General features: G+C 49.7%; 2 protein-coding genes across 4 annotated transcripts; one reads left to right on the top strand and one right to left on the bottom strand.

The window, feature by feature from the left end:
- Positions 1–86: 86 nt before the first annotated feature.
- On the top strand, positions 87–9,391 carry Rasd1 (ras related dexamethasone induced 1). Of its 3 annotated transcripts, none has more exons than XM_039086792.2 (3): positions 87–3,852; positions 5,299–8,058; positions 8,196–9,391. In XM_039086792.2, exons 2-3 carry the CDS (start codon positions 7,773–7,775, stop codon positions 8,750–8,752), a joined length of 843 nt encoding a protein of 280 aa, XP_038942720.1. In that variant the 5' UTR covers positions 87–3,852; positions 5,299–7,772; the 3' UTR covers positions 8,753–9,391. The 3 variants fall into 3 exon arrangements, with proteins under 3 accessions (XP_038942720.1, XP_008766093.1, NP_001257883.1); XM_008767871.4 differs by having other exon boundaries at positions 87–5,542; positions 6,747–8,058; NM_001270954.1 differs by lacking the exon at positions 87–3,852 and having other exon boundaries at positions 7,684–8,058.
- A 986-nt stretch (positions 9,392–10,377) lies between these two features.
- On the bottom strand, positions 10,378–25,137 carry Med9 (mediator complex subunit 9). The gene is made up of 2 exons (NM_001127302.1): positions 24,908–25,137; positions 10,378–12,044 (listed from the first exon to the last, which is right to left on the bottom strand). The coding sequence occupies exons 1-2, from the start codon at positions 25,117–25,119 to the stop codon at positions 11,828–11,830; spliced, it is 429 nt and encodes a 142-aa protein (NP_001120774.1). The 5' UTR covers positions 25,120–25,137; the 3' UTR covers positions 10,378–11,827.
- Between the last annotated feature and the right edge of the window lie 1,289 nt (positions 25,138–26,426).

The following is a 26,426-nucleotide window of genomic DNA, read 5'->3' as shown; positions in this document are numbered from 1 at the left end:
GCAGCATCCCTTGAGGGCTTCTGGGCTGGATTGGTTTGGCCTTTTCTTTCCAGTCCAGCCTCTCGTGCTGTCTAGGATTCACAGAGAACTGTCAGAAGACCTCAACAACAGAACTGGCTGCAACCACAGCCTTTCCTAGGCAGCGGACACCCTGGTCACCTGCAATTCATGCCCTGGCACTCCCAGGACATGCCCTTGATGCCTAGAACCCAGTCCAGCAGCCACCAACCCAAGAGTGGAGGTGTCCTAGTTGAGTAGTGTTTCACACAGTGGCAGTGGCAGCATGAGTTCCTCACCACCCACCCAATATTCTGGGTTCCCAAATGAAAGACACACAGGCACACACACACACACACACAGAGGCACGCAGGCACACACACACACACACACAGAGGCACGCAGGCACACACACACACACACACACACACACACACACACACACACACAAAACCTTATTTAATATGCCTTAATCGGCTCAATGACTGGGCCACTTCCAAGCCTCCATACTAGCACACTCTCCCCTCCGATATTCCTGAATTATTACTTACCAAATTCCATCCTGGCCACCTGGACCCAGGCCTGCAGCCCTGCTGGGCCATGATTCCTGTCCCTTATATGTTGGCTGTTTCTGTCCTGCCCTTCTCAGGCCTGGCCCTTCTCCTTTCCCATCAAGGCAGTTTTCAATTCTCCTTCCTCTCTGGGTCCCTTTACCCGAGGATCCTAAAATCCCGCCTCTGTCTCCCTGCCCAGCCATTGGCCACCGGCAACTTTATTTATCAGTCAAAGCTAACGGGGGACAGGGACCCTCGGTGTCTTACATCTTATGTGTGGATTCTCGTACAATTCTGCGAATCCAATTAACATAACACAAGTGTTAGACCAAATCCACAACTCGAGGGTCTATCAGATTAAACAGCACGGTCAGTTCCACCGAGATTGACGCCTAAAGGCAAGATATGGCGGCCACCCCTACAGTCTTCTGAGCTGTGTGAAATTCTGCTGAGAGACTGGATGTGTGAGGCTGAGCTTTTGCCACTTTGTGGGCTCCTCTCGCACCATTCTCCACCCTTTTCCTTCTACCCTTTCAACCACCTAACTCTGGACGAGGGGAAAGGAGGATAGAGAGGAAAGAAAAGAGATCCCTGGATAAAGTCAGGGGTTGGAAAGGGAGCAGTGCTATCCTTAGACCACTTCCTGTTGACTGGGGGCCTTGGAGCAAGTTTGATCCTTGCCGTCAGGATCTCGGATTTCTTCTCTGCACATGGCTACTTAGCAAACAGCCACCAAACCCACCTGCTGGGGCTCTAGCCTTTGCAGACTCTGAGAAGTCCCTCAGAATTCCAAACATCACAGGGTGGCAAAAGCCACACCCCTTCTGGAGCACGAGGCAAATCGTAGCTGCTGTGGGCAGTCTGAAGCAGATTGTGCGACCCATATCCCATACCTGGGATTAAAACAAAAACATTCTTATATTTCTGTGGTTTCCAAAAGAAAAGAAACCCAAAAGAAATCCCAGAATTCTCACTACAGGGATGTATTAGGCAGAGCACAAGTGACCAAGAAGGTGGGGTCACAAGTTGACACTCAGGCATCAGAGGGAGCCAATGAATAGCCTTCCTCTGCTCTCTGTCACTATGTGGCCATTAGCAGCCAGAACCGCCCTGACCTTCAGGCCTCCGGGCTTCTGATGGATGACTTAGGGACAATTGTCCCAACTCACCAGAGACCCTCATCTCTTTAGTCTCAGCTGCGTGCCTTTGCCAGGGTGCCTCACTGGCCCAGAAAACCCTGTGAGATTTGGGGATCCAGAGGATCAGTCTATGCCTATTCCAGCCCTGGGCTATCCAGTCCTGTGGGCTCAAGAGACAGACAGCATCTAAGACTGCTGCCCTCCTGACACCCTGTTCTTGTCACCCAGGAGCCTGGCCAGGGCTTGCATGGGCTTTTACAAGCACCCAGGCTTACCATCCACTGTGGACAGGTCCCCTGCCTCACATTTCCAGGCCCTTTGAGGCCTGGGCTCCCCGTCTCAGGCCAGAGCATTAGCTAGAGACCCCAGTTGGGCAGACAAGAGTCACACCTTTTCTTAGTGTGGCCTCAGAGCCTTTTTTCCCTGGGCCCTTGACGAGTCTAGGGCTGTCATCCTGAGCCCCGCCCCTCCCTCACACCCCTTCTGGTGGGTGTGAGTGACAGGACCACTGAAGCAGGCAGCCTTTACTTTCTTCCTCACTGTAGATAGTACCATGCCTGTCCTATCCTGAAGCTCACTGTAGATGGTACCATGCCTGTCCTATCCTGAAGCTCAGGTGGGTATCCTGGGAAGGCTGGGCTGGAGAAACATTTGTACCCTGATACCAAGGATGCAAAGATGGCCCTCTTTGCCATTGGGGTCTTCTTGTCCAGTCCCCTGCACCAAGAGGCTAACCTCTATCACTGGTATCCAGTACCTTCATGTACCGACTGGCTCAGTGCCAGGTGTGGGTATGGGCAGAGGGAAGAGCAGCCCCAACTCCCTGACAACAGGGCGGAGGCAACAGCCAAGGCAGACATGGAGATCATGTGATTTCAGAGGTGAGAAGAGGCTGCAGGGGGCTCGGGGGAGAGGAGTGAGACCTAAACATTTTTCTGAGGACCACAGACCAAGGGCGTCGTCTTCATGTACTCAGCAGGACTGGGCCCGTGTATCTGGACCCGAGTGTGCACTTAGAATCCAGCAGGAGACAGGGATGGGGTGGAACCTGCCAGGAGGCTCAAAAGTCTGAAGTGGGCTGGTTGCCAGAGAGCTGGGGCTGCCCCCGATCAGTGGCTGTGTGGCTTCCAGCCCAGATGAAGCCAGTGCAGTGGCGGGAGCACATAGTAGGGCAGGTTGCTCACCCAATGGCCAAGAAGTGTAAATGAGTAAATGAGAAAGGGGTTGGGGTCCTACAACCACATTCAAAGTCACTCTCACAATAGCCTAGAGACTACCCACCAGGCCCCACCTCTTAGAGGTCTGCCACCTCCTGAGAGCACCCTTTGGGGGCCCAGACTCTCAACCACCAGACTAGCAAGTGTCCATAGTCGGTGAGGTCCTTGCTGGTGGAGACCTGGCACCTTGCATGATGAGACCACACATCCTGCCTCACCTCTCTGCTGTCTTCTAATGAAGCCCTAGTCCCACTGGACTGCAGTCCTACTCTGTGCTCTCGCTTAACCGTGATCTCTCCCAGAGGGAGGTCCCACTACCAGCCTCCACAGGTAACTAAGTTTGCTCTCTGACAACTTCCTGTGGGGCTCCAGATTCAGTGGGTGCTTTGATGGGGGTGCTCAAGCCATAGAAGACCCTTTTCCTTTTTACCACTGAACACTCCACTGTAGGTAGATAGTGTCTTGTGTATCCATTCAGTGGGTGAACACTGGGTGGTTTTCCCTTCAGGGCGACTGTGACTGACACACCATTGTGAACACCCGTGTGCACATCTTCACACTTACAGATGTTCCCATTGCTTTGGGGTATATGCTTAGGAATGCAGTTCCTAGGTCACGAGCAGCACGCACTTGTGACCGCTCAGCAGTTCTTTATGGCGTCTCCACCACTCACGTTCCTCTTTCGATGAGCATCCTTCTTTCCTGAGATGGAATCTAGATAGCCAGACACTTTTTTTCGTTTGTTTTTTTGTTTTCTCATGGTAATGGCATGGAACCTGGTCTTCCGCTGAGGTGCGTGGTCAGATGGTACTTTTCTGATGGTGACATCGATGTTGAGAGCACCAGGCAAAGAAAACAAACTGGAGGGCAGTGATTCCAGGCATCAGGCGTGGTGTACGCCAAGGCCCGGCAGAGCGAGCGCCAAGGGACTGCGCCATCTATCGGGTAATGACCATGGGCATCTGGTCACTTGGAAGATTCTGGGCGCCATAGGCCAGTGAAACCAGCCCAGCCCAGATGAACTGGCCTTGAAGACAGGATCTTCTTTGTGGGGTGGGAAGTTGCAGGGTCCCTTTCCTGCTCCCTGGCCCTCTGCCTAACACATCATTTATTCCAATTTGGCCTCCAAAGGATCCCTGAAGGCTCGTGTGGGAGGCTGTAGGAAGGTTGGAAGCAGGAGCTAATTTGCTTCTCCAAGCCAGCCAGTAGGACTTTGCTCAGAGGGTTGGGGCAGAGAGGGAGTGCAGTGTGCCCCTGCACTGTGGAGAGGGATATTGTGTACCCCACTGCTCTTTCATGGCCAGGGTCTTCCTGCTTTGGTAGGAGAGATGGGTGACAGATGCTGGTGGCACTTGAGAGAGTGACAGCACTAGGCCCATGTGTGTCTCAGTTCCGGGCTCCTGCCTCTGCCACTACGAGGGTGAGGAGCACTAGAGAAGAGGGGCAGGGTACCCGCACCTGTCATGTGGGAAGATAGCAGTGAACAGACACCATGACCAAGGCAAGTCTTATAAAGGACAGTATTTAATTGGGCCTGGCTTATGGGTTCAGAGGTTCAGTCCATTATCATTGTGGTGGGAACAGGGCAGCATCCAGGCAGGCATGGTGCAGGCAGAACTGAGAGTTCAGCATCTGAAGGCTGCTAGTGGAAGACTGACTTCCAGGCAGCGAGGGCGAGGGTCTTAAGCCTTCACCCACAGTGACACACCCACTCCAACAGGGCTACACCTCCTAATAGTGCCACTCCCTGGACCAAGCATATACAAACCATGACAACAGTCCAGTGCCTGTTCCTTCCCAGTACTCCCCCATCAGTGACACCACAGTCATGCCTTCCTCGCCACCAGGGGCTACTCAAGATTCTTGCGTTGTTCCTGGAATCTGTCAGATTCAGAACCTGGGAGGACACTAAGGCTGTCTTGTCCAGGGCAAGAGTCCCTGCCTCTCTTCTTCATTCCACCATGAATTGAGAAGCTTACTATCCCCACCAAGAGCTCTGACGGCTGGGGCAGGACCACACTGAAAGTGGAGTGACGTCCTCCTGCTGGCAGGAGTGGGCTTGCCCCCTGTGGGTAACATGGTGGCACCCGGTGCCCTTCTCTGTGACCCAACTTCAAAGAACCTTCTGTATCCTCTTTGCCTCTGGATGGGACTGTGTGGCAGGCATTTCCGGCTCACAGACCCTTGGTTTCTTCTGGACTCCCCTCAGCATATGATCAGGTGGTAAGAGTTCTGTTCTGAGCAGGAAGCATGGCCCTGCTACAAGCCTGACTGGTAAGAAAACTCAATAGTGGCTTCCAAGGCATGCGCAAGCTGTCCCGTGTGGGGCAGCGTTCTGGAGGAGACAGACGGTAGTTGGGACTATGTGGGACTACACTGCCTGTCTTCCAGACCCCTGGATGATCATGTGACTGGAGACCTGCTAGCAGAGGCCGTGTGAAGGTGTGCTTAGAGGATGCAGTCTACATACGAGGATGTTTGAACCTCGAAGGCATCAGGAAACCACCAGTGTCTATCGGCCAGTTACCTTGCATCTAGAAGGGACTGAGGTGTGATGTCAGGCCCAGCCTTGACACTGACCATGGAAGGAGTGAAGGCCAGGAATCTACGCTGTGCCTTGGCCATCTGGATGGATGTGGGTAAACCATTTCTTTGATCTTGCCATCCCTCTATTCTTTTTTTTTTTTTTTTTTTGGGGGGTTCTTTTTTTTCCGGAGCTGGGGACCGAACCCAGGGCCTTGCGCTTCCTAGGTAAGCGCTCTACCACTGAGCTAAATCCCCAGCCCCGCCATCCCTCTATTCTTATTCCTTAGATCTTCCTGGGACTGGAGACTCGGGGGAATGGTGACATCGCCTCTGGCCATCCTGAGTCAGTACCCAGTACCGCAGCCTTGCACACAATGCCTTCCAGAGGCTGAGGAATAGGGCCTCAGTCTGGGACCAGCAGCCATTGCTTGCCCCCGTTAAGAGGCCTCTTCCTGCAGTGAACACTCTATGCTTCTTACTGAACACAGCAGTCCAGTGTTTGGCTGAGGCTCAGGTCCTCCTCACAGATGAGGGCAGACACCCCAGATGGAGAAGGGAGGGCGCAGCAGCAGAGCAAGAACCAAGAGTGGTGAAGGACTCACCCCAACTGGCCTGTCCTAGATCTAGCTGATGAGTCCCGGGTTACTCCATTGCTATGGATGGAGAAGCAGCCTGGGAGGGAAGGGGAGTGAATATGGATATCCTGCTAGATTGAAAGGAACAGCAGTCTCGGCAGTGGGCACTGTTGTGGGGCACAGGCAGAGGGAAGGAAGGGAAGACTGAGAGGCAGGTGGCCTACTTTCTAGGCCAGCAGCTTTAGTTCCTCCATCTGTTCAATGCAGAGTGCTGCTTCTCTGTCTCCAGTGCTGTCCCCAGGGAGAGCATTATCACTTAGTGCAGGGACTTAGTGCAAATCAGTACACCTAGGCCTCGAGGGCCCCAGGCAGGGTGCCCGCTGCTGAACTAAAGACTGGGTTTTCTGTTGAGATCCTGGGACACAAGGAAGGGACGAAACCTTGAGATCACCGTGCAAACATCTCAATAGGTGGGAATGACCTTAGCCCTGCCTGTGGGGCACCAAGACTGCCTGGATGGGCAAGTGGCATTTGTCACCTGTTGGGTCTCTGGGCCTCTCCTAAATCAGACAAGGTCAAAGCAGAGTAAAAACACAGCTCGACTATGTCATAGTTACAAGCAGCAGACGTATCCTATTTCTCCTTAAGCATTACTCAGTCCTGGTTACTGATCAACCTGCCACTGGTTTCCTTTTCTGGGCAGCCTCCCTGACACTATACTTTTATTGTTCCGACCAGGCCCTGGTCTTGGAGAGTGTTTACACATTCTTTCACAATCAAGGAACCAATGTCATCTTCCAGAAAGGGAAACTGAGCTCCACAGGTTATGTCCGCAGGCCTCCTCTGAGATCATCGGCCCCAGTCAGCTCCCTCGATGCAAAATGACGATGATTGGCCCAGGAGAGGGAGAAGTCCAGAAAGCCATAGGAGACTGTAGGGGACGCTGGCCTGTTTTGATTTTTAAAAAAGGACTTGTCTCTAAGTACGAAGTCAGGGACAGACTCTCCTTTACTGAGGTCCCCACCGACCAGATTATCTCTAGTTGGGAGACTAGAGCACAATAATTGTCAGTAGACAATGCCCCAGTCTGGTTCCTGCTTCTCCAGAGTGGCCACAACCTTAGGCATCCCAGTGCGTCCGTGGGGCTCCCTCTGGTGGCGGAAGCGCAAAGCGCGGACTGTAACGTTGGAAACCCACAAATACCGGACTCTGCGCCCACAAGAGCACCACGGGCCCGGGTACCTAAGAGTTTGGCGCTGGGGCAAATGGCCAGCAAACCTGTTGCTATCACCAGATCATATTTTGGGGGAAACCGAGGCCCAAAAAAAGCGTCTATGCACTGGTGTTGAGAGAATGGGTATCCCAGAGGTAAGTGAGTCAATTGCACAGCCAGGACCTCTGCGGCCAAAGAAATGGGGAGCGCCGGATTCTCGCGTGGCGGTAGTTTGGACTTGTTTTCCTTCCAGCGCACGTAGGTCTGGAGCACAGCCTCAGGCTCCAAGGCGGAGGTCACTGCGTCTAGGAGGAGCCCGGAGCGTCCGGGGGCGGGACGTGACGCACCTTGGCTGGGAGGTGCCAGCCCAGGCTTCGGTCAGCTGCATATAAGAGTGGTGTGAGGCGCGGAAAGCCTGAGCCCGCTGCCTGTACTCAAGATTCCAGGCCAGCTCGCGCGGTCCCGAAGCCAAACTCTTCCACCACTCCGGCGCCCTCTGCAGCCCTCTACCTTCTCTCAGCCACGCATCTGCCCTGGGGCCCCTCTGCCCAATGAAACTGGCCGCGATGATCAAGAAGATGTGCCCAAGCGACTCTGAACTGAGTATCCCGGCCAAGAACTGCTACAGGATGGTCATCCTCGGCTCATCCAAAGTGGGCAAGACGGCCATCGTGTCGCGCTTCCTCACGGGCCGCTTCGAGGACGCTTACACCCCTACCATTGAAGACTTCCACCGAAAGTTTTACTCGATCCGCGGCGAAGTCTACCAGTTGGACATACTGGACACATCTGGCAATCATCCGTTTCCCGCCATGCGGCGCCTCTCTATCCTCACAGGTGAGTGGGGGACCGACAGGGACCGTGGGGAGGGAATCTGCGGGGAGCGGATGGGGCGGTGTGTTGTGCTTGGGGCTGTGCTGTCTGCTGCTCCGTGCTTGGCAGCTGCCCTCACCTTTCCACTCGTTCCCTTGTAGGAGACGTTTTCATTCTGGTGTTCAGCTTAGACAACCGCGACTCCTTCGAGGAGGTGCAAAGGCTCAAACAGCAGATCCTAGACACCAAGTCCTGTCTCAAGAACAAAACCAAAGAGAATGTGGACGTGCCGCTGGTCATTTGCGGTAACAAAGGGGACCGGGACTTCTACCGCGAAGTGGAGCAGCGGGAGATTGAGCAGCTGGTGGGCGATGACCCTCAGCGTTGTGCCTACTTCGAGATCTCGGCCAAGAAGAATAGCAGCCTGGACCAGATGTTCCGTGCGCTCTTTGCCATGGCCAAGCTGCCTAGCGAGATGAGCCCTGACTTGCACCGCAAGGTGTCTGTGCAGTACTGTGACGTGCTGCACAAAAAGGCTCTGAGGAACAAGAAGCTTCTGCGTGCGGGCAGCGGAGGTGGGGGCGACCACGGAGATGCCTTTGGCATCTTGGCGCCCTTTGCTCGCAGACCTAGCGTGCATAGCGACCTCATGTACATTCGTGAGAAAACCAGTGTCAGCAGCCAGGCTAAGGACAAGGAGCGCTGTGTCATCAGTTAGGAGCCCCCAGGGTCAGTCAGCCACACAACCTGAGGACCTTTTTTGTTCAAAAGTCAAATCGGTTTCCCAGGCTAACCTGTGCACTCCGTGCCCCAAGAGCGCCAGCTGGCCTCCTCCCTCCCTCCCTGAGACCCAGCCCTGTGCACCAGGGAGATGCTGCCAAGACAGTAAGGGACAGTCATCTGCTGTGAGAGGAAAGAACTAGCTAAGACTGGGACTTTCGCCTCCGATTCTGGGATGCCAGGACCCAGCAGAGGGTTAGTTGGCGTTTTTCTCAGAGACTTTGAGAGTGTGTGAAGGGCTTCGGCCTCTGAGACTTCAAGTAACTGTGCGGCTTGCTGTGGGGCCAGGACTAACAGGGCATTATCTCGTCTGTGATTGGTGTTGCCATGACTGCTGTCAGCCACCTCTGTCCTCAGCAAACTGGAAACTTTGGCTCGAGGTGGGGGTTCAATCATAGCCAGACAACTTGTTTACATGTGTGTGTGTGTGTAATTACCCAAAAGGAAAACAAAACACAAAACTTGCACTTTAATAGTTCCAGTGTCAACGTGACATGAACAAAATCTCTACATTTCTATTGTGTGAGGTCTTTATTATTTTTTTTAATTTAAAATAAAATAATTTTAAAATGGAAAATGGTGCTTCGCTTTGCTTTTGCTTTTAGGCTTCCTGCCTCGGTGGCAGTGGCCAAGAACTGGAAAAGGACCTGGCTTTCAGAATATGGTCTCCCACTTCCAAGTGGGACCTTCTGGCTTTCTGTCTACACTCTGCCCGGCCTGGCCTGTAACAGAGGGCCTTGTTTTAGAGAATATTCATACTCTCCTCCACACAGCCCATCTGTTACTCATCATAGAAGGCAACAGAAAGCTGCCACACTTGAAACGCTAACCTTGATTACCACAAACATGGAGGCTGAGGTGGAGAGGTGTGGCAGGGAAGAGGCCTGCACTTAACGTTCATTCCTTGCCCCAGGGCTGCCGCAGGACCTGGACAGGGAAAGTACAGATGGGTGGAGTGCAGCTCCCAGAAGCTCTCGAGCAGGTGGGGCCCACCTCCTCTGCACCTTCCTAACTCCCTGTGGCTAAGGGCTCATAGTTTGTGACCCAGATCTCCTTGCCACTCCTACGGTCAACTTAGGGCAAGTGTCGCCTTCCAAGTCTCCAATTCTGCAGCTGAGAAATCGAGGCACTCTGTGCAGGGGTCAACATGGTCTCCAAGGAGTCAGCACAACTGCTGCAGCCGCCCAGCCAAATACTTGGTTTTTCCAGGGTCTTGACCTTCGGGGATGCTCAAAATTGTCTTGGGACCGGGGGAGGAAGGGTCTTGTCAACCCTGCTTTGGGAAGGGCCACTTGCAGGGAACTGTACCTCCTCAAATCTCAGAAAGGCACTCACTTCTCAACAATGAATGGCTGGGCTCCCCAGGGTCCCCTGCGGGAGACGTGTAGGCTTTGTGCTCATTTAACAGATGTACATGCTGGGCGGAAGGAGGAGCGCAGTGAACATTTTTGCCTCTACACCACCCACTCAACACACCACTCTAATTCTTCATTTTAAAGACCTGCAATCCCAGGGTCTGACTGCTAGCCCTGAGAGAGACAGAGACAACAGGCAAACCATGTGTCCTGAGAACAGAACATACTTTTAATTACATATGTGAAAACATGACAGGTCAACACACTGGAACAGAGAAGCCTCCGAGCCTCCAGCCCTTCGAGGAAGCCTTCTTTCTTCCCTGTCAGGAAGATCCGAAGCTCCTGCATTTCACGTGCTCTGCCCTTACAGGAACTGGGCAGAGCCTTAAAGCTGGTCCAGCCACTGCTTCGCCTTGGCAGAAAGGAACTGACTGGGTTAAAGGACAGCCCCAAGGCAGAGGTGGCTTCATTGTCACCCTCTATTCAAACTCAGAGTCCACTTTTCTGCCCAAACCACTGACATTCCAGGTCCCAAGTGTGAAGCGTCCTGGACAGACAGAACGTTTGCTAAAACACCCCGGTCAGTCAGCACTCCGCCAACAACACCCCAGCCAGCACTCCGCCAACAAAGCCAGTTGGCAGGCACCTGCTAAGTCCTAAGCTGAGCCCAGGCTGTGCCCATTTCAAGATCCAAACAATCCTGGGTACTTCTCACCTTCCTCCTGAGAGAAGGAAAGGGCCATGGCGCCCTCAGTGTAACAGTCCCTGGGAGACAGAGAACACAGTGTGCTACCTGGGACTCGCTGGGCACTCTCTACAAGTAGAACACAGCGATGGCACCTCCAGACTTAGCTCCCCATGCCCTTTAAACCACACATCCCCTGGCTGAGAAACTGCCCCCAACTGCTCCTGCCAGCAACTCTGCTCCAAACTAGAAGTGTGCAGAGACCATGTACAGGGTAGCAAGTATGGCTGACTCCTTGGTGAGAGCGGAGAGGACGAGGCATGAATCAGGGCAGAGCCGCTTACTTAACCGCCTCTCTGAACCAGCATGGGAAGAAGGACGAAGGGCCCCGGGCAAGCAGTGCGCTGGCTATTCTGAGCACTGCCTGAAGTGATGGAGACAAAGGCAGCCGAGCCTACAAGGTGAGGCGAGATGCAGGAGGCCAGCGACTGAAGCTGGAGGCTGGTTGGCAGAGCTCTGGGCTGACGCCCCCAGAGATACAGTTTCATTCAGTTGTTCAAACAAAAAAGGAAGTGAACTGTTTTGGGGGAGAAGCCACCCACCCTCTGGCCTTTCAACACAATATTCATACTCTCACAGCCTTCTTTAATTATAATAAATCCATGCCATCTGAGTGCAGGCCTAATTTACCCCGTGAATTCTATGCAAATGCTTCATGAAACTGCTGTTGATGGGAACAGTATGTACCTGATGCCATGCTGATAGTGGGAGTGGGAGGAGCTCAGGGAGGAAGGGAACAGCTACCCCCTCTCCCTCTGATGAGGCCCAAGGCATAGAGAGTGGAGGCTGAGTAGAGCCACCCAGGCCCCACACCAGCCACATGTGGCCTCACAGTTTAGAGCTGGGCTCCCAAGGAGCTGGACAGCACAGTGTGACGCTTTCAGTCTGTTGGCAGCTTTGCTAGGAGCTGGTCCTACTCCTTGGGGATCTCAAACATGCAGAGGCTCTTGTACTTCTGCAGAAGCTCATTCTTGGTCCTGACTTGCTCTCGGAGGCTGTGTAGCTGCTGCTGTTGCTGCTCAGGGCTCACATGGATGCCAGGCATGGTGCCTATGAGCTTCCGCATCTCCTGGAACTTTGTTTTGAGGGCGTTCAGGTCCTGGTGGAGATCCGGGCTGTCCTTGTCCATGCTGGGTGACAGGGGGAGTAGAGGGCAGTCAGTCAGTTATTAGCATGTGTAGCTCATTTCCACAATGGCTTCCTTGTTCTACACCTCTGATGACTTTTAGAATGTTGTCAGACATGTCTGTTCCCTTACTAGGTTACCTACCCCAGAAGACAGGGATTGGTCTTTTATTTGTTTTGTTCTTTAGCTTTAAGCTCATAAAAACACTCCCAATGAGCACACCTGACAAGTCAGATACTTAAAATTCTCGATGATGGCAGGGACCAACTTGGCTTCGTCACAGCTGTCTCACCAACCTGGCCCTACACATAGGACAACTGTGGGTAAAGAGCACTTGCACAAGTATGACAACCCGAGTTTGGAGCTCCACCATTCATGTAAAAGCAGGGACACACGTGATATAAACCCAGCTCAGCCTTGGGATGGGATGGGGGTGTAGAAACAGGCTGAAACAGCAAGTCTCAGGTTCCGTGCAAGGGAACAAGGGGACAAATGATAACGCTGGGCACAAGTGCCCGCCTCTGCCTGTTCCACCACTCCCAGGTGTGCACACGCAAACCAAATAGCATTTCCAGAACACCACACATCAAAAGGACGAGTGCTTGGAAAGCAAGGCCACAGCTATGCTAAACGAATCACCATTACCAATCATCAGCTGACCCTTCCAAAAACAGAAAAATAAACAAGCTGTTGAAATACTCATTTCACCTGACCTGAGCCATCTGTAGGCCAACCAGGAGGCTCTGCCAGTTAGCAGGGCCTTCATGGCACTGAGTTGTGTGCTTGCTTGGGCCTGTTAACAGAAAGACGAACGAACTCCATACATTTTAAACCAGCTACAAGTCACTGGAACATTCTCAGCAGACGCGGGTTCTCCTCTACCACAGCTCTGCAGATGCTTTCCTCTGGATCAATGTCATTTTGAAGGCAGATCATTCCTGTCCTTTCACAGCCCAGCCATGGCAGAAATCCCACTCTTGCTATCAAACTAAAGCAAAAGAACCTAAACCCTAAGAACAAAGGCGTTGCCCCAAGGCCAGGAAGCAGGAGGTTTGGAAGCAGTTCCTGCTCTCTCAGTGTGCAATGAGGACCACCACTGAGCTGCTGTCAGAATTTAAAGTACACTTTTAACAAAACTGGTTTACATCACAAGTCTAGAAAAAAACAAATAAGAAAAAAAATCCACAAAATTAAAACAGGAAAGGAGGTTTATAGTAATAATTCCTGAAGCAAACATAACCCAGCCCCAAAGAAATTCTAATTCAGAAAGCAAAGTGTGGGCCATGTTTCAGATGCTCACTTCTGAAACTCTCCAAACTCCAGAAAGCCATTCTTTACAGGGTGAACTTTGGGGAAAGGGAGTAACCTTCAGACAAGAAACAGAACCCATAGGGAAAGCCACCGGGAGGGGAGCTGGGCTGCAGACCTCTGCAGTAGGCCATTCACCTGCCCTAGTTGGTAGTGGTAAATAGCACAGAAGTCCTGGGGTGAGGAAAGCATCTATTCAGGAACCTGCTCGAACCAAGAGAGACCCTGTTATGCCAGGATGAGTGTAAAAGAGTGAAATCCCCAGGCCTAAAGAACAGGGTCAGACTTGATAGTGAGGGAATAAAAGCAGAAAGCTCTAAATGGGCTGCCTTTGTGCTCAGCGTTAGTCACCATCCAACTTTAGAAGGAAAAGAGAGAGACTAGGTCAGGATCGATGGAAATCATACAAACAAGGACAACGTTAGAGCATCGTGGTCCATCTACTGTGCTTTCTTAAAAGCATGGGTAGAAACACTATAGCCATGGGAGCAGGAAGAGCAGAACACCCTCCCAGCAGCTAGCATAGGCGTTTGGACCTGTATCCCAGGCTTTTGGATAAAGGCCTAGGAAAGACGGGTGCATCTAAGAACATGCCTTGGTTTTTCCCAATTTCTTTTTTTGCACAGAAGCAAACTGGCAACAATGGGCAGTGTGCCCTCCAGCAATGCAAAAGCAAGGGAAGGCATGGGCCAGCAGGCCAGTCACACCCCTCACCTCTGGGTAACCTGATCTGGGGTGCCTGAATCTTTCTCTACCAAATGTCCATCCTTCTCAGAAGCATCTATCTGTCCCTGCTGACCACCCTGGGCTAGCACCCCTCAGTCTTCTCCTCTGTTCACAGCTTCTCCTCCACTGTACTGATTCCAGTGGTTTTCGCTTTCCCCAGATCAATTTTTCTCTTATTTAGTAGATGCTAGAGGGAAAAAATTCAAAGTGATAGGCATGTTAGAAAAGGGAAGTCTTTTTAGTTCCAAGTGTCAGAGACACCTGTGTTAGCATATGATGTAAACTGTTGTAGATCATTTCAAAACGTGCAATAACAGACGACCATATGTACACTTTGTAATTCTGACAGAAGCATATCAAATGTGGCTCTCGTTTTTGTCTTTCCACATTAATATGCAGTTGATTACATTGTGAAATTATTTACAAACAATTATTGGAAATGTTTGCAATTCATCAAAATGACATTGTGTACCTGCAGCTTTACATACTGTTCAAGTATTCTAGAAAGATGTCAGACCAGGAGAAATCTAGATTAAAGACTTTATATAATTTTTGACAGATACTGCCAGAATGCCCTCTGAGGTAGGCACACGGACACCTATAATACCAGTTTCTTGGGAGACTGAGGCAGGAAAACCAAGTTTGAGGTCAATCTAGGTAGGACACTAAGACCCCATCCAAAACATAAACACACACCTCTGCAAAACTCAGAGATGTCTCTCCCCTGAGTGTGCCCACAGCTCCTCCCTGTCTCGAAGTGAGCTATCTGGTTGTCTCTGGAGTTCCGCCAGCACCCACCAGGGCTTTGGTACATGGCTCTGGACCTCCCACACTAGCTTTCATCTGCCACAGGATTGCTTGTGGTGTTTTCATTCTCTTCAACCTTCTTCTGGAAGGTTCTGCTACTTAAAGAAGTTTGAAAAAAAACAAACAAACGAACTGTTCTGCAGCATGCCTTCATTGTCTGCTCATTCCCAGCAACTCCCACACCCCGTCCTGAGTCTAGCTCCTCCTCCAGCATCCAGATTTTTCTCCCTGGAGTCTGAGGAGTCTACGAGCATCCACAGTGGAACAGCCATGTGCCTGTCTCTGTCTACATCCATGGGGCACAGCAGCCCCCACACACTAAGTCTGCCCTCTGATTCTGTCCACCTAGTTCCCCCTCCTCCAGACTACTTCAGACCATTGCCACTGCTTCTTAGACATAGAGTCCTCCCCTCCTTCCAAGCCCTCTGTCCTATCCACCTTTAGAAATCCAACTCTGAGCAGATCACTATGCCTAAGAACTGTGGTGGGCCTCCACCCCAACATACCCACAGGACAAATTCAACTGTGAGAAGCTGCAGGGGCCATCCCAGCTACTTTTAACTTTCACTTCCCAGGACCCCTTCCCAGGCAGCTTTCTTTTACTGTATTTTCTGCTGGAAGGGAGGCAACCCTCATGGAGGCCGTCCAGGCCTGGGTGCTTCTACTGTGAATCTGCAAAGACAGAAGCAGACACAGAGAAGCAGCTCTTCTAAGCAGTTTCCAGACAGGTCCTAAGGGCACCCTTTCTGCTCCAGGACACAGATGAGAGAGACAGTGGGCACAAGGTGGACGCAGGACAGCAGAATTGCAAATCCCACACATCATCTGTGGGGGTGCTTCCTACACAGCCCAGCAGGTCTCAGCTGGCAAGGAGCCTGTGTGTGGGAAGAGGCAGGTCAGCAGCGCCCTGTTCCCATAAAAGAGGTCTTGCTGACCTGCTGTGAGCAGGCGGGAGGGATGCTTGAGCTCAACACTTGAACTCCCTGTGCTGGGTCAACAAGGATGGCTCTCCTGTACCCACTAGCAACTTAAGACATCTAGTAAAGTATGACATTTAATTAAAACTACATTGCTTAAGCTCTCAAATCGACAGACTACTAACTGGGTGGGCCAAAAAGTGGCAGACAAGCAGGGAGACAGGCAGGGATAGCTCACTTAGAACTGGCAGGCTGGGACTCTTAGTTCCAAACTCAGATGAGATAAGCTGAATTTAAAGGGCTTCTTTATTCCTTTCCAGGCTATGTCCCTTGTAGTGTCACTATATACAAGAAGAGGCCTCCGAGAGCAGGGTTTATAATAGCTCTTACAAGCATTCCTCTCTTCACTCTTTCAGACTTCAAAAACCATGCCGAGTGTGGTGGCACATACCTTCAATGTCAGCACTTAAGGCAGAGGCAGGCATTTCTCTATGGGTTCAAACACAGCCTATCTACATAGTAGTTCCAGGACAGCCAGGACTACATAGAGAAACCCTATTTCAAAACAATAAACAAACAAACATTAAAAATACATGAATGAAAAGCCTGTCAATTCTAGTATGGAAGTAATCTAGGGCTTCATGATTGACAGGCAAACACTCAACCACTAAGTTACATCCCAGTCTTCTTTCCAATTTCTCTTGCCCAAGTAGGCCAGGAAGTCAGTCATCTTCTCACTCCTGTCCAGTAGTTGGCTGTACAAGGCTATACAACTAGGTCTGGCAAACTACATGTTCACATAATTGTCCATTCAACTATGGGAACGATGGAGGGAGGGAAGCCATTGTTTGGACTCAAACTTTAAGCAGGGTATATCAGCCACAGTCTCCAGGTATCAGGTGGCACCATAGGGTGCTGAAGTGGAAATTTAAGGGTTCTTTGGAAAGTCAGTTGGATTGTGTTTTGCTGGGGCAAACACATGAAGGAACATTTAGCTGAAATGGACACAATTAAAAGACTAAAGCAGACTTGTGAAGGAATGTTTTCTTGAAGTGGACACAGGAGAGAGGATGTTCTGCTAAAGCAAAAACACGAAAAGACATGCGATGTAAGAATCTTTGCTAACGACAGGTGTGTACTGGTCTGCCTTACACTGCCTAGTTGAGCTCCATTTGTTGTTTCATAGAGAGAAACACACCAAAAAAAACTTCTGGTGCTGTGCTGCAGTTTCTTGCTGCTTCCAAGGTCTTGGGCTGATTGGCAGAGTGATGTCAGCTGAGACAGATTCCTGGGCTGAGGCAAGGCCTGTGGAGGACACATGGTGTTTGGAGGGTAGAAGTGGGACTCAATGGGCAGTGGTGGAGGCTGAGCTAGGCTTGCTTACAGAGCTCGCTGTGCAATGCTTGTGGGTCTCGAGTCTTCACTGATCATAGCTTCCTTGAGAGAGGCACAGCCAAGAACTTCTCCTGGTCCCTCCTCCTGGTCCCTCCTGACCTGAGCCAAAGCTGAGGCCTGGCAGTCCTTGCTAGGAAGTGTCACTGCTGTGTTTGCTATCCCGACTCTACTGAACTGGACTGCTGGTATCTGTGAAGTGTCTCCAAGTAGATCAAGTGGCCGCTGCTGACCTGTGAACTGAGCTGCTGATTTCCAGCCAACACAGACGGGAGTTGCTCCAAAGAACCTTTCTAAACAGGTCCACTCCCCCCATCCCACCCTACCCCACCTTTCTTTCCCATTACCTCTGGTAAATGGTAGGTTAAAAGGGTGGTTAAAATATTTAAGAACCACCATTAAAAATAAGATTTGAAAAAAATTAAAGTTACAGGATGCAGTAGAAAGTTCTGACTCCCAGAACTCTAAAGTGTAGGAGGTGGCTTCTAGGTGAGTCCTTAAAGACACACAAGTTCCACAGTGCTCTGCCCAGTTAAAGACACTTGTAACTATTGGGCTCTGCATATGCCTAGGCAGGGCATATGATATGGTCTGCTGGGACCCCTGCATAAAGGGCTGAACACCTGAGCTCAATTTAGGAAGAAAAGGGAACCCGAGAGAAGCTTTTCTTTGAGATAGGTTTTACTATGTAGCCCAGCCTCAAATGAGACTTACCCCGTCTTAGCCTCCTGAGGCAGTAGAGTTATTAATCTGTATACTACTCCTCTAGAGAATTTCAGAAAGAGAAGACGAACCTGATAATGCCACAAAATGAATGCCAGAGGCTTTAAAGGCAAAGGAACTAGTTAAAAGGAACTGTAAGCCAGGTGGTAACAGTGCACACCTTTATTACCAGAACGCAGGAGGCAGGGGCAGGTGGATCTCTGAGTTTGAGGCCAATCTAGTCTACAGTGTGAGTTCCAGGACAGTCAAGCTACAAAGAGAAACCTTGTCTTGAAAAAAAAGTGACTATAAGATATAAGATTCAAAAATGAGGTCGCAGACCTGGATGAGTGAAGTCCAGTGCAGGTTAAAAGGAAACGTGCCACTGACCACAAGTACATAACCATGAGGAAGTAGGATGCCGGGGAAGTACTAACCAGCAGGAACAAGAAGGGAACTAGCTTCAGAAGGGAGTAAACGATCCATAAAGAACTCGGGACTAGAATACTAGGGTGTCTAGACGATCAGAGAACATCTCAAGATTGTAGGATTAGAAGGCAGCACCAAACATGAACAACAGTATTTTATAATCTTCATAACTGGTATTGGGAAGAGGAAGCAGAGGAGACAGTCCGCCCACCCTTTACTCTCCACAAAAATGTAGCCTGCAAGCATCTAAAACTTAAAAGGAAAAACCAGAAGCACAAATCTTCTAGGAAAAGGAGATCACTATATAAGATGTTTTCTTTTGTGCTGGATGTGCCACACCCTTAATCCCAGCACTCAAGGCAGAGGCAGAGAGGCGGAGAGGCAGAGGCCAGACAGAAAGGCAGAGGCAGAACTCTCTGAGTTCAAGGTCGGCCTGCTCTACATATCAAGTCCCAGGACAGCTAAGCCAACACCACAACATACAGAAACTCTGTCGTAGAAACCGAAAAGAAATCACTTTGTTTTACTGTTGTATTGTAGCACTGTGGACAGAACCCAGGACCCTGCACACCCAAGTCTCAAGGCCTTAATTAATAAGTGAGAATCTGTTATGCTTTGAAATAAAATATCTCCCATGGGCTCATATTTTAACACTTGGTAACACTATTAATGGGAATTTCTAGAAACTTTAGGAGGTGGGGCAAAACTGAGGAATTAGGGCACTGGGAGCATGTCCTCAGGGAGTACTTTCTCCATGCCCCCTTCCTTCCTTCTCACTTCTTCCTAGCCATCATGATGGATAGATGTTGACTGTGTTTTGCCAAACTTTCTATCAGGATGGACTAACACTCTCAAACAGTGAGCCGAAACAGAAGTTCTCCCCTAAGTTTTGTAACAGGTGTTTTTGTCACGTGACAAGAAAAAGAACAAACAGTGGCTCACACTCAGAAGCTGTCAGAGAAAAGCGGAACAAGGGGCTGGGGATTTAGCTCAGTGGTAGAGCGCTTGCCTAGTAAACGCAAGGCCCTGGGTTCGGTCCCCAGCTCCGGAAAAAAAAAAAAAAAAGACACCGATCACCTATCATTTCTAACCTATCAGACCAGCCTGGATAGAAGTTTAGTAGCAGCAGCAGAGGCATGGGAGAGAAGAGAGAAATACAGTGGTAATGGATGCATTCTCTACAACTTTGCTAACAGTCACTGGAGTGTTATTATAGTCACACAACACAGCACTAGAAATTTCTTCCGGAGACTCTAGAGAACCCACTGAGACAGTGCAGACCCAGGGACTCATTTCACCTCCAACCACAGGAGCAGAGCACATGCTGGGTGGAAAGTTTCAAGGACTGACAGCTCAGTCCTCTGTGGAGGTATGCACACATCTGGGAAGGGAGGACTTCCTCCTTTCCATCTACACAATCCATCTTTAATTTGTCTTACTGCCTCACAGGTGGCAGATTTACGGGCCATTTCAGGTTAACAGAGTTTCAAGTCAACTGAAGTAGCCCAACCTGCAGTTCGGAAGAGTCAGCTAAAAAGATGAAACGAGCAATGGCTATCAGATAGAAACTGCATGTCCCTGCTTCAGCGGTTGCACAGCCTCGGACTGACCTCACTATAAGTGTGAGCAAAGGGCTGCATCCCAGCATGGTGCCTGCTGCATGGGGCCTGCTGCATGGGGCCTGCTGCATGGTGCCTGCTGCAAAGATGAAATGTCCAATGCTACATGTGAGGAGCAGCTGCATCTCAGACAGGGTCTTTACAGCCCTTAGTGAGATGGCTGACGTGTGCACAGGAAGGGATCTCCAGCAGCCAAGGATGGCACACTGCAGCCCAGTCCCAGTTCTGCGGCATTCTATTTCTGAAAAGACGCACGGATCTAACCCAGAGAAGAAACAAGGTATTCCCAGCAGCCACCTGGTATAACGTTCCTTTTATTAATTAAAAACCTCTTACGACGGGAGCTCAGTGGTAGAGCGCTTACCTAGGAAGCGCAAGGCCCTGGGTTCGGTCCCCAGCTCTGAAAAAAAGAACCAAAAAAAAAAAAAAAAAAAAACCTCTTATGATGTAACTGATGGTGAGCTTTTTAGAACAGGGTTATGTCCTATATTTCAGGCTTACTTCCTTACTCAACCCAGGAAAGAAGGCCTCAGCTCAAGGACTGCCAAGGAAAGCATAGAGTGAGGCATCAGAGCCCGGCAGAGCCATCACCCGGGACACTAGGCGTGCTGTAAGATTTGCCAGCAGCTTAGTCCTCCAAGAATAAAGGCTTACCTTCCAAAGGTGCTGCCCTCAATTTCCTGTCCCCTCTGAGCAGTGACCTCAGGAGTCAATATTAGAGTACACAGCAAGGTTCTACCCTACCTTCCTCCCTCTTATAATTTCAGTCCCACGAGTGGCCTCACCCACTATGAACTGCAACTCCAGGCTTCCTAAGTCCTTTCTTCCCCTTCCCTTGCCACAGTCCTCATCTCTTTGATGGCCTACAAACTCACAACATCCCAGAGTTTTCAAACTGGACCTACCTTTTTCATGCAGACAGCACCATACTGAGCAGGCTGCTTTCTCTTGGGTCCTGTCTTTCTTACTACAGCTTCTTTCACAAGCCCACAGGCCAGCGCCGCCAGTCCCATCCTTACAAGTGAATATTAAAGGCTCTGAATAGGAGTGCCACATCCTCACTCTTGTAGGATAATGGACCTGGCTTTTCTTAGAGAAAGAAGTCTTTTCTTCCCAGGGACTTTTCTCTTCTGCTGGTCAGACACTCGAGGGAAGGCACCTTATTCTTTCTGCTGGGCTAGCAGCCACACAGCAAGGGGTGGCCAAGGGGGGAGGGGTCGTAACCCCTGTTTTAAGCTTGTTTCCCTTTCCAGTCCCACAATGACTTTGGCTTATTCCCTCTTAAGCAGTAGTTCTCAACCTGTGGGTCACAACCCCTTTGGGGGTTGTTTATCAGATATTTACATTATAACTTGTAACAGTAGCAAAATTATAGTTATGAAGTATCAACAGAATAATTTTATGTTTGGGAGGTCACCACATGAAGAACTGTATCAAAGGGTCACACAGCTCTAAAGGATCGATCCTGGCTTTTACTGTTTGCCAAGGTGGAAAAGGGTGGTTACCAAGCTGCTTAGGGCAGGGGAGGAAGCAGAACTGTGGGCACATCCTGAGTAGGCTTCTCCCTGTTCTTAGACCACCTTCTTTCACACTGCTTGCAGAGGTTTCTCTCACTGCCAGGCCCTGAGGTGTAGAGAAGGTCATGGTCAAGGCTGATGCTTTGGGGTCAGTAGGTAAGTTAGCCCTTGCAAGCTGTTGTCTGGCAATCATTGCTTGTCCTTCCTGCTCTTATATGCTGAATAAAAAAATCCCTTGTGTGTCCTTTAGACAAGCCCATGTGATCAACCTGCCATCTTTCACAGGTATGCACTTTAGAGTATCTTCCAGTTCTATGAGAAGTGAGCTACCAACCCAAACCTACCTAGCCATAAATCACAGAGCTGTAGTTTGAACCTATATGTATGCCAGGTCAGCCTCAAACTCAGAGATCCTCCTCAGTTGCCTGAGTATTGGGGCTAAAGGTGTGCACCACTGAGATCTACTACCTATGTATCAAGACAGAAAATTACTGCCTGGGAAAATTAAGTATTTATAAACATGATAAAGCAAGTTTCAGACTTGAACTCAGACCCTCTGTCTTCATAGCATGTTCTTGGTAAATTCACTTCCTGTCACTGAGGCTGGCCCAACCCAACTGCTCTCCTGGCTTATGAGCATCCTTCCTGAGGTATGGGTGAATGTGAACCCATTTGTTTTAGTTTTTGCATGTATATCTGGTTACTTCAGATAACCCGATACTCCAGCACTGCCCTGAGATGGTTAGATTTTTATTTTCCTCACTTCCATCTCACTAATGTATTTGCCAACAGCTAACACAAAGGGGGCAGTATGCTTTACCCTACATACAGGAGCCTCATGTTGTCTGAAGCCAAGAGAGGAATTAAGGTGAGAACCAAAGCTTTGCAGTCTCACTTTTATGTCAAGTTAACACAGTGAAGAGAGTCATCAGAGAGGAAGGAGACTCAATTGAGAAAATGCTTCCACAATATCAAGCTGTATGCACGCCTGTAGAGCATCTTCTTAATTAATGTAGGAGGGCCCAGCCCATTGTGGGAAGGGCACCCTGAGCTAGTGGCCTTGAGCGCCAGTAAAAAAAAGCAAGCTGGGGGGTTGGGGATTTAGCTTAGTGGTAGAGCGCTTGCCTAGCAAGCACAAGGCCCTGGGTTTGGTCCCCAGCTCCGGAAAGAAAAAAAAAAAAAAAAAAAAAAGCATGCTGAAGCTGGGCAGTGGTGTCCCATGGCACTAATCCCAGTACATGGGGGTAGAGGGAAGCAGATTTCTGAGTATGAGTCCAACCTGGTATACAAATAGTTCCAGAACAGCCAGGAATACAGGGAGAAACAAAAACAATCAAAAAGGAAGAGAAAGCACACTCAGTAAGGTGTGTGAAGTAAGCATCCCTCGTGGCCTCTACCTCAGCCCCTGTCAGCAGGTTCTTGCCCTGGCTTCCTCCAATGAGAAAAAAATGATACGGGGTGTAAGTCAAATAAACCCTTTCCTCGTCCTTTTAGTCGGTGTTTCAGCACAGCAATAGCCCTAAGACAAGCGCCAAGCCACCAGAGCAAGAAACCTAGACTGCCTCAACTTCAACAAAAGGGCATGCTGATGTCCATAAATATGACTGGAACTGTAATCTTGTCTTAATTTACTTTTTAATGGTTTAATTACTATTTAATGGTTTAGAAGAAATTCAGGGGTTTGTACCTAGTGTCCTGTGGCTATACACTCATGTGCTAAATAACCTGGCCAATGACAGATCATATATACAGTGATAGTCTAAGGCTTATAAAGTAACCAAAACCTTCCTTTGCCTAATGACACAGTAGATGTGGTAATGTTGCAGCCCAATGCACCACTGTGTGAGCAAACAGTTACACTGCGGACAGATAAGTGTAACACATACCATTACAGGTAGTTCTTACTGCTTGATAACAATAACAAATGATGTCACTAGCTTATGGACTTATACTGAACATTTTACTGTGAGAGTCACAGTTGCTAGGTGTAGTGGTACATACCTCGAGCCCCAGCACTCAGGAAGCTGAGACAGCAGGACCAAAAGTCCAAAGGCAAAAAAAAAAAAAAACCCTGTCTAAATAAGTTTAAAAATAAAATCCACCCTTTGAACAGAATGTCCTAGTACACCAGCAGCTACTTCCTCTTTTTTGTTTGTTTGGTATATGTGGTGCGTCTTGTATGTGTGTGGGGTGTTATACAGGTCTGTGAATGTCTGAGTGGGCATGCGAGAGTTAAGTGTCTTTCTCTGGAGCTTCACCTTACTGCCTTGAGACAGGGTCTCATATTAAATAGAAGTTCAGTGTCAGCCAGGCTAGCTGGCCAGAGCTCTCGAGATCTGTTTGTAGTCCTGAAATGATGGGGCTACGGGCATGAGAGCCATGACTGGCTTTTTATGTGGATGCTAAGGATTCAAACTCAGGTCCTTGTGCTTGTACTTGAGCAAGTGCTCTTACCAACCAAGTCATCCAATTCCCACTGTTGCTAAGAATCCTGACTGCACCAAAAGGCGCCAGGCAGTAACTATTCTGCACCACCTAAGTTTATTAAAGCACAATGGAGAATGCCTGCAGAACAACAGTGTACCGCTTGGAAATGACCCAAGTGTATATGGAAGAAACAAAACACAGGCCATCGTAGAGATTGGAGACTTTGGGTCTAAAAGATGACACATCCTTGGATATTCTATAAGAATAAAGTTGCTGGGGATTTAGCTCAGTGGTAGAGCGCTTACCTAGGAAGCGCAAGGCCCTGGGTTCGGTCCCCAGCTCCGGAAAAAAAAAAAAAAAAGAACCAAAAATAAAAAAAGAGAAGAATAAAGTTAATAGCGGGACACAATCATTTGGAGCAATTTCTGTGTCTTTGTTTCAAATGTTTTCTAGCATCACTACTCTCCTCTCCACTTTAAAAAGTGTTTTTATTGTTTGTTTTTCTTTGCTTCTAACTGTTAAGCCCTGTAAGGGTAAACGGCTGGTCCTTTCCTGTGTACAACCCTAGTACTTAACACAGTCACACAGGTAAGATGCTGCCTCACATTGAAATGGGAACTAAACTGTGTACAAGGTGAGAATCTAGAGTCTGAACATCTGCGGTCCACCAAAATTCGAAAACTTTTCAAGGCTCACATGATACTACAAGTGGGAAATTTCATGCTAGGCTTCATATGAACTGTCAAACGCAGGTGAATTAAAACTATTGTATAAAATTGTCTTCAGGCTACGTGTGTATGGACTTGAGACCCATCACCAAGCCACCGCAGGATCTGAGATGGGACCAGGAACAGTGCACTGCAGAACCTAAGCATTTGACCAGTATGTGGACTTCACTTGGGAGTACAGTGTGTGCCCTCTGGGAAAATGGGGCGTGGTCCACAGCGCCGGGTTTAGACAGCTCGGAACCCCGGACACCGGAAGCCGCAAAAGGTGGTGTCTTGACCTTTCCTAGGCCCTTACCATTTGATGACATTGTGAACCAACGGCAAAAAAGAGTAATTCTCCTCTTTCACGCCAGCGGGGGACTGAGGCCGCGGAGCCGCCGGCGGCGGGAGCGCGGCGACAGGCAAAGGCTGAGGCGGCGGCGGCGGCTTGGACTCGGGCAGCAGCTCGGGCGGTGGCTGTAGCGTATCTTCAGCCTGTCTCCCACCCGCCACCCCAGAAGAAGCCATAGTACCACACGTCCTGCGGCTGCCGAGGGTCGCGGGATGCTTGCGTCACAACTAAGCGCCCGGGAGGCCGGGCGGGAAAAGGCTCTGAGTCTGCGCCCTGGGCGTAGGCGGGCGAGCGTTGCTAGGCGACGAGTGTCAGGGCAGCTAAATTGAGTAGTCAAGATTAGGGTATCTACTTCAGTCATCTTTTTCTAGTTCACATGACACAGAGAGGTCAAAACACCAACGAGGACCACCCCCCCGGGACTAACAGGAAGAACGGATGACGCTAGTGAGCACCGTGTGAAACTGGGGCTCTGCGGCAGCGAGCTTCCAGATGACAAGAACCTACACTTCTTTGTGTCACGCTAGCCTCCAGGAGGGCCCTAGACTGGCGACAGCAAAACACGCCATACAAACTCAGCCCACATGGCTGCCAAGGGAAAAACTAATCGTTCTTCAAGCATTTAGTTTGCATCTAGCAGGTGCCAGACTACATATGTATATTAAGACTAAGCTCTTGGACCAAATAGGAGAACTTTCTGATAGGCTTGCATTTATTCATTTGAAGCAAAAGAGCTCTATTGTAAATTTCTGGACAAGGGTAGCAGTAATCCTGATCCTGACTAATAAAAACCAGGAATGAGGGAAGCAGTCACTTGGGAGAGGACATCTGTCCTTGGTGATAAGATCTATGTCAGAGCGCAAGGCCCTGGGTTCGGTCCCCAGCTCCGAAAAAAAAAGAAAAAAAAAAAGATCTATGTCAGTAAAGAGGGGCAAGGAGCCCACATCACATAAGCAAAAAGAAACAGGAATGTAGAACCTCACAATGGTGTTTTGAGGTTATTAGTTACAGGTCTCAGAATTGTTCTCTTCAGAGCTGCAGATAGTTCTCCAAACAGAGGCACTGTCCGGAGGGGGAAAGAATAGTTTCAGTGTTGCTAAAAGGAAGACAGAAACAAAAGTGAAACAAAGTGATTTGTTTTTTCTTGAAAAATGAGTGTACCAGAACCCAAGCCAACAGAGTAAAAACACTCAACAAAATGCCCACTGTCTTCCATCTCTGACCTAGGTGCATTTCATCCCCTTGGTGGGAACACAACTTTCATAATATGATTCAATGGGCTAATCACTCAAAGGGAAAAAGGGGGAGTTAGGAAATACAGACTCTGTGGGACCAAGTGTCTTTGATAGAAGAATGTTTCTCACCACAGGAAGCTGTAGGGCTTCCTTCTAACCCAGGGGAAAGGCTATGATTCTTGGGGGAGAACAGAGAAGAGAATGGCCTAAAATTGAACTAGGTGTGTCAGAAAAGACTAGACACCTCT

The sequence above is a fragment of the Rattus norvegicus genome, chromosome 10, assembly GCF_036323735.1.
Source record: "Rattus norvegicus strain BN/NHsdMcwi chromosome 10, GRCr8, whole genome shotgun sequence".
Lineage (NCBI taxonomy): Eukaryota > Metazoa > Chordata > Mammalia > Rodentia > Muridae > Rattus > Rattus norvegicus.
This window is presented reverse-complemented; position numbering and strand designations above follow the sequence as displayed.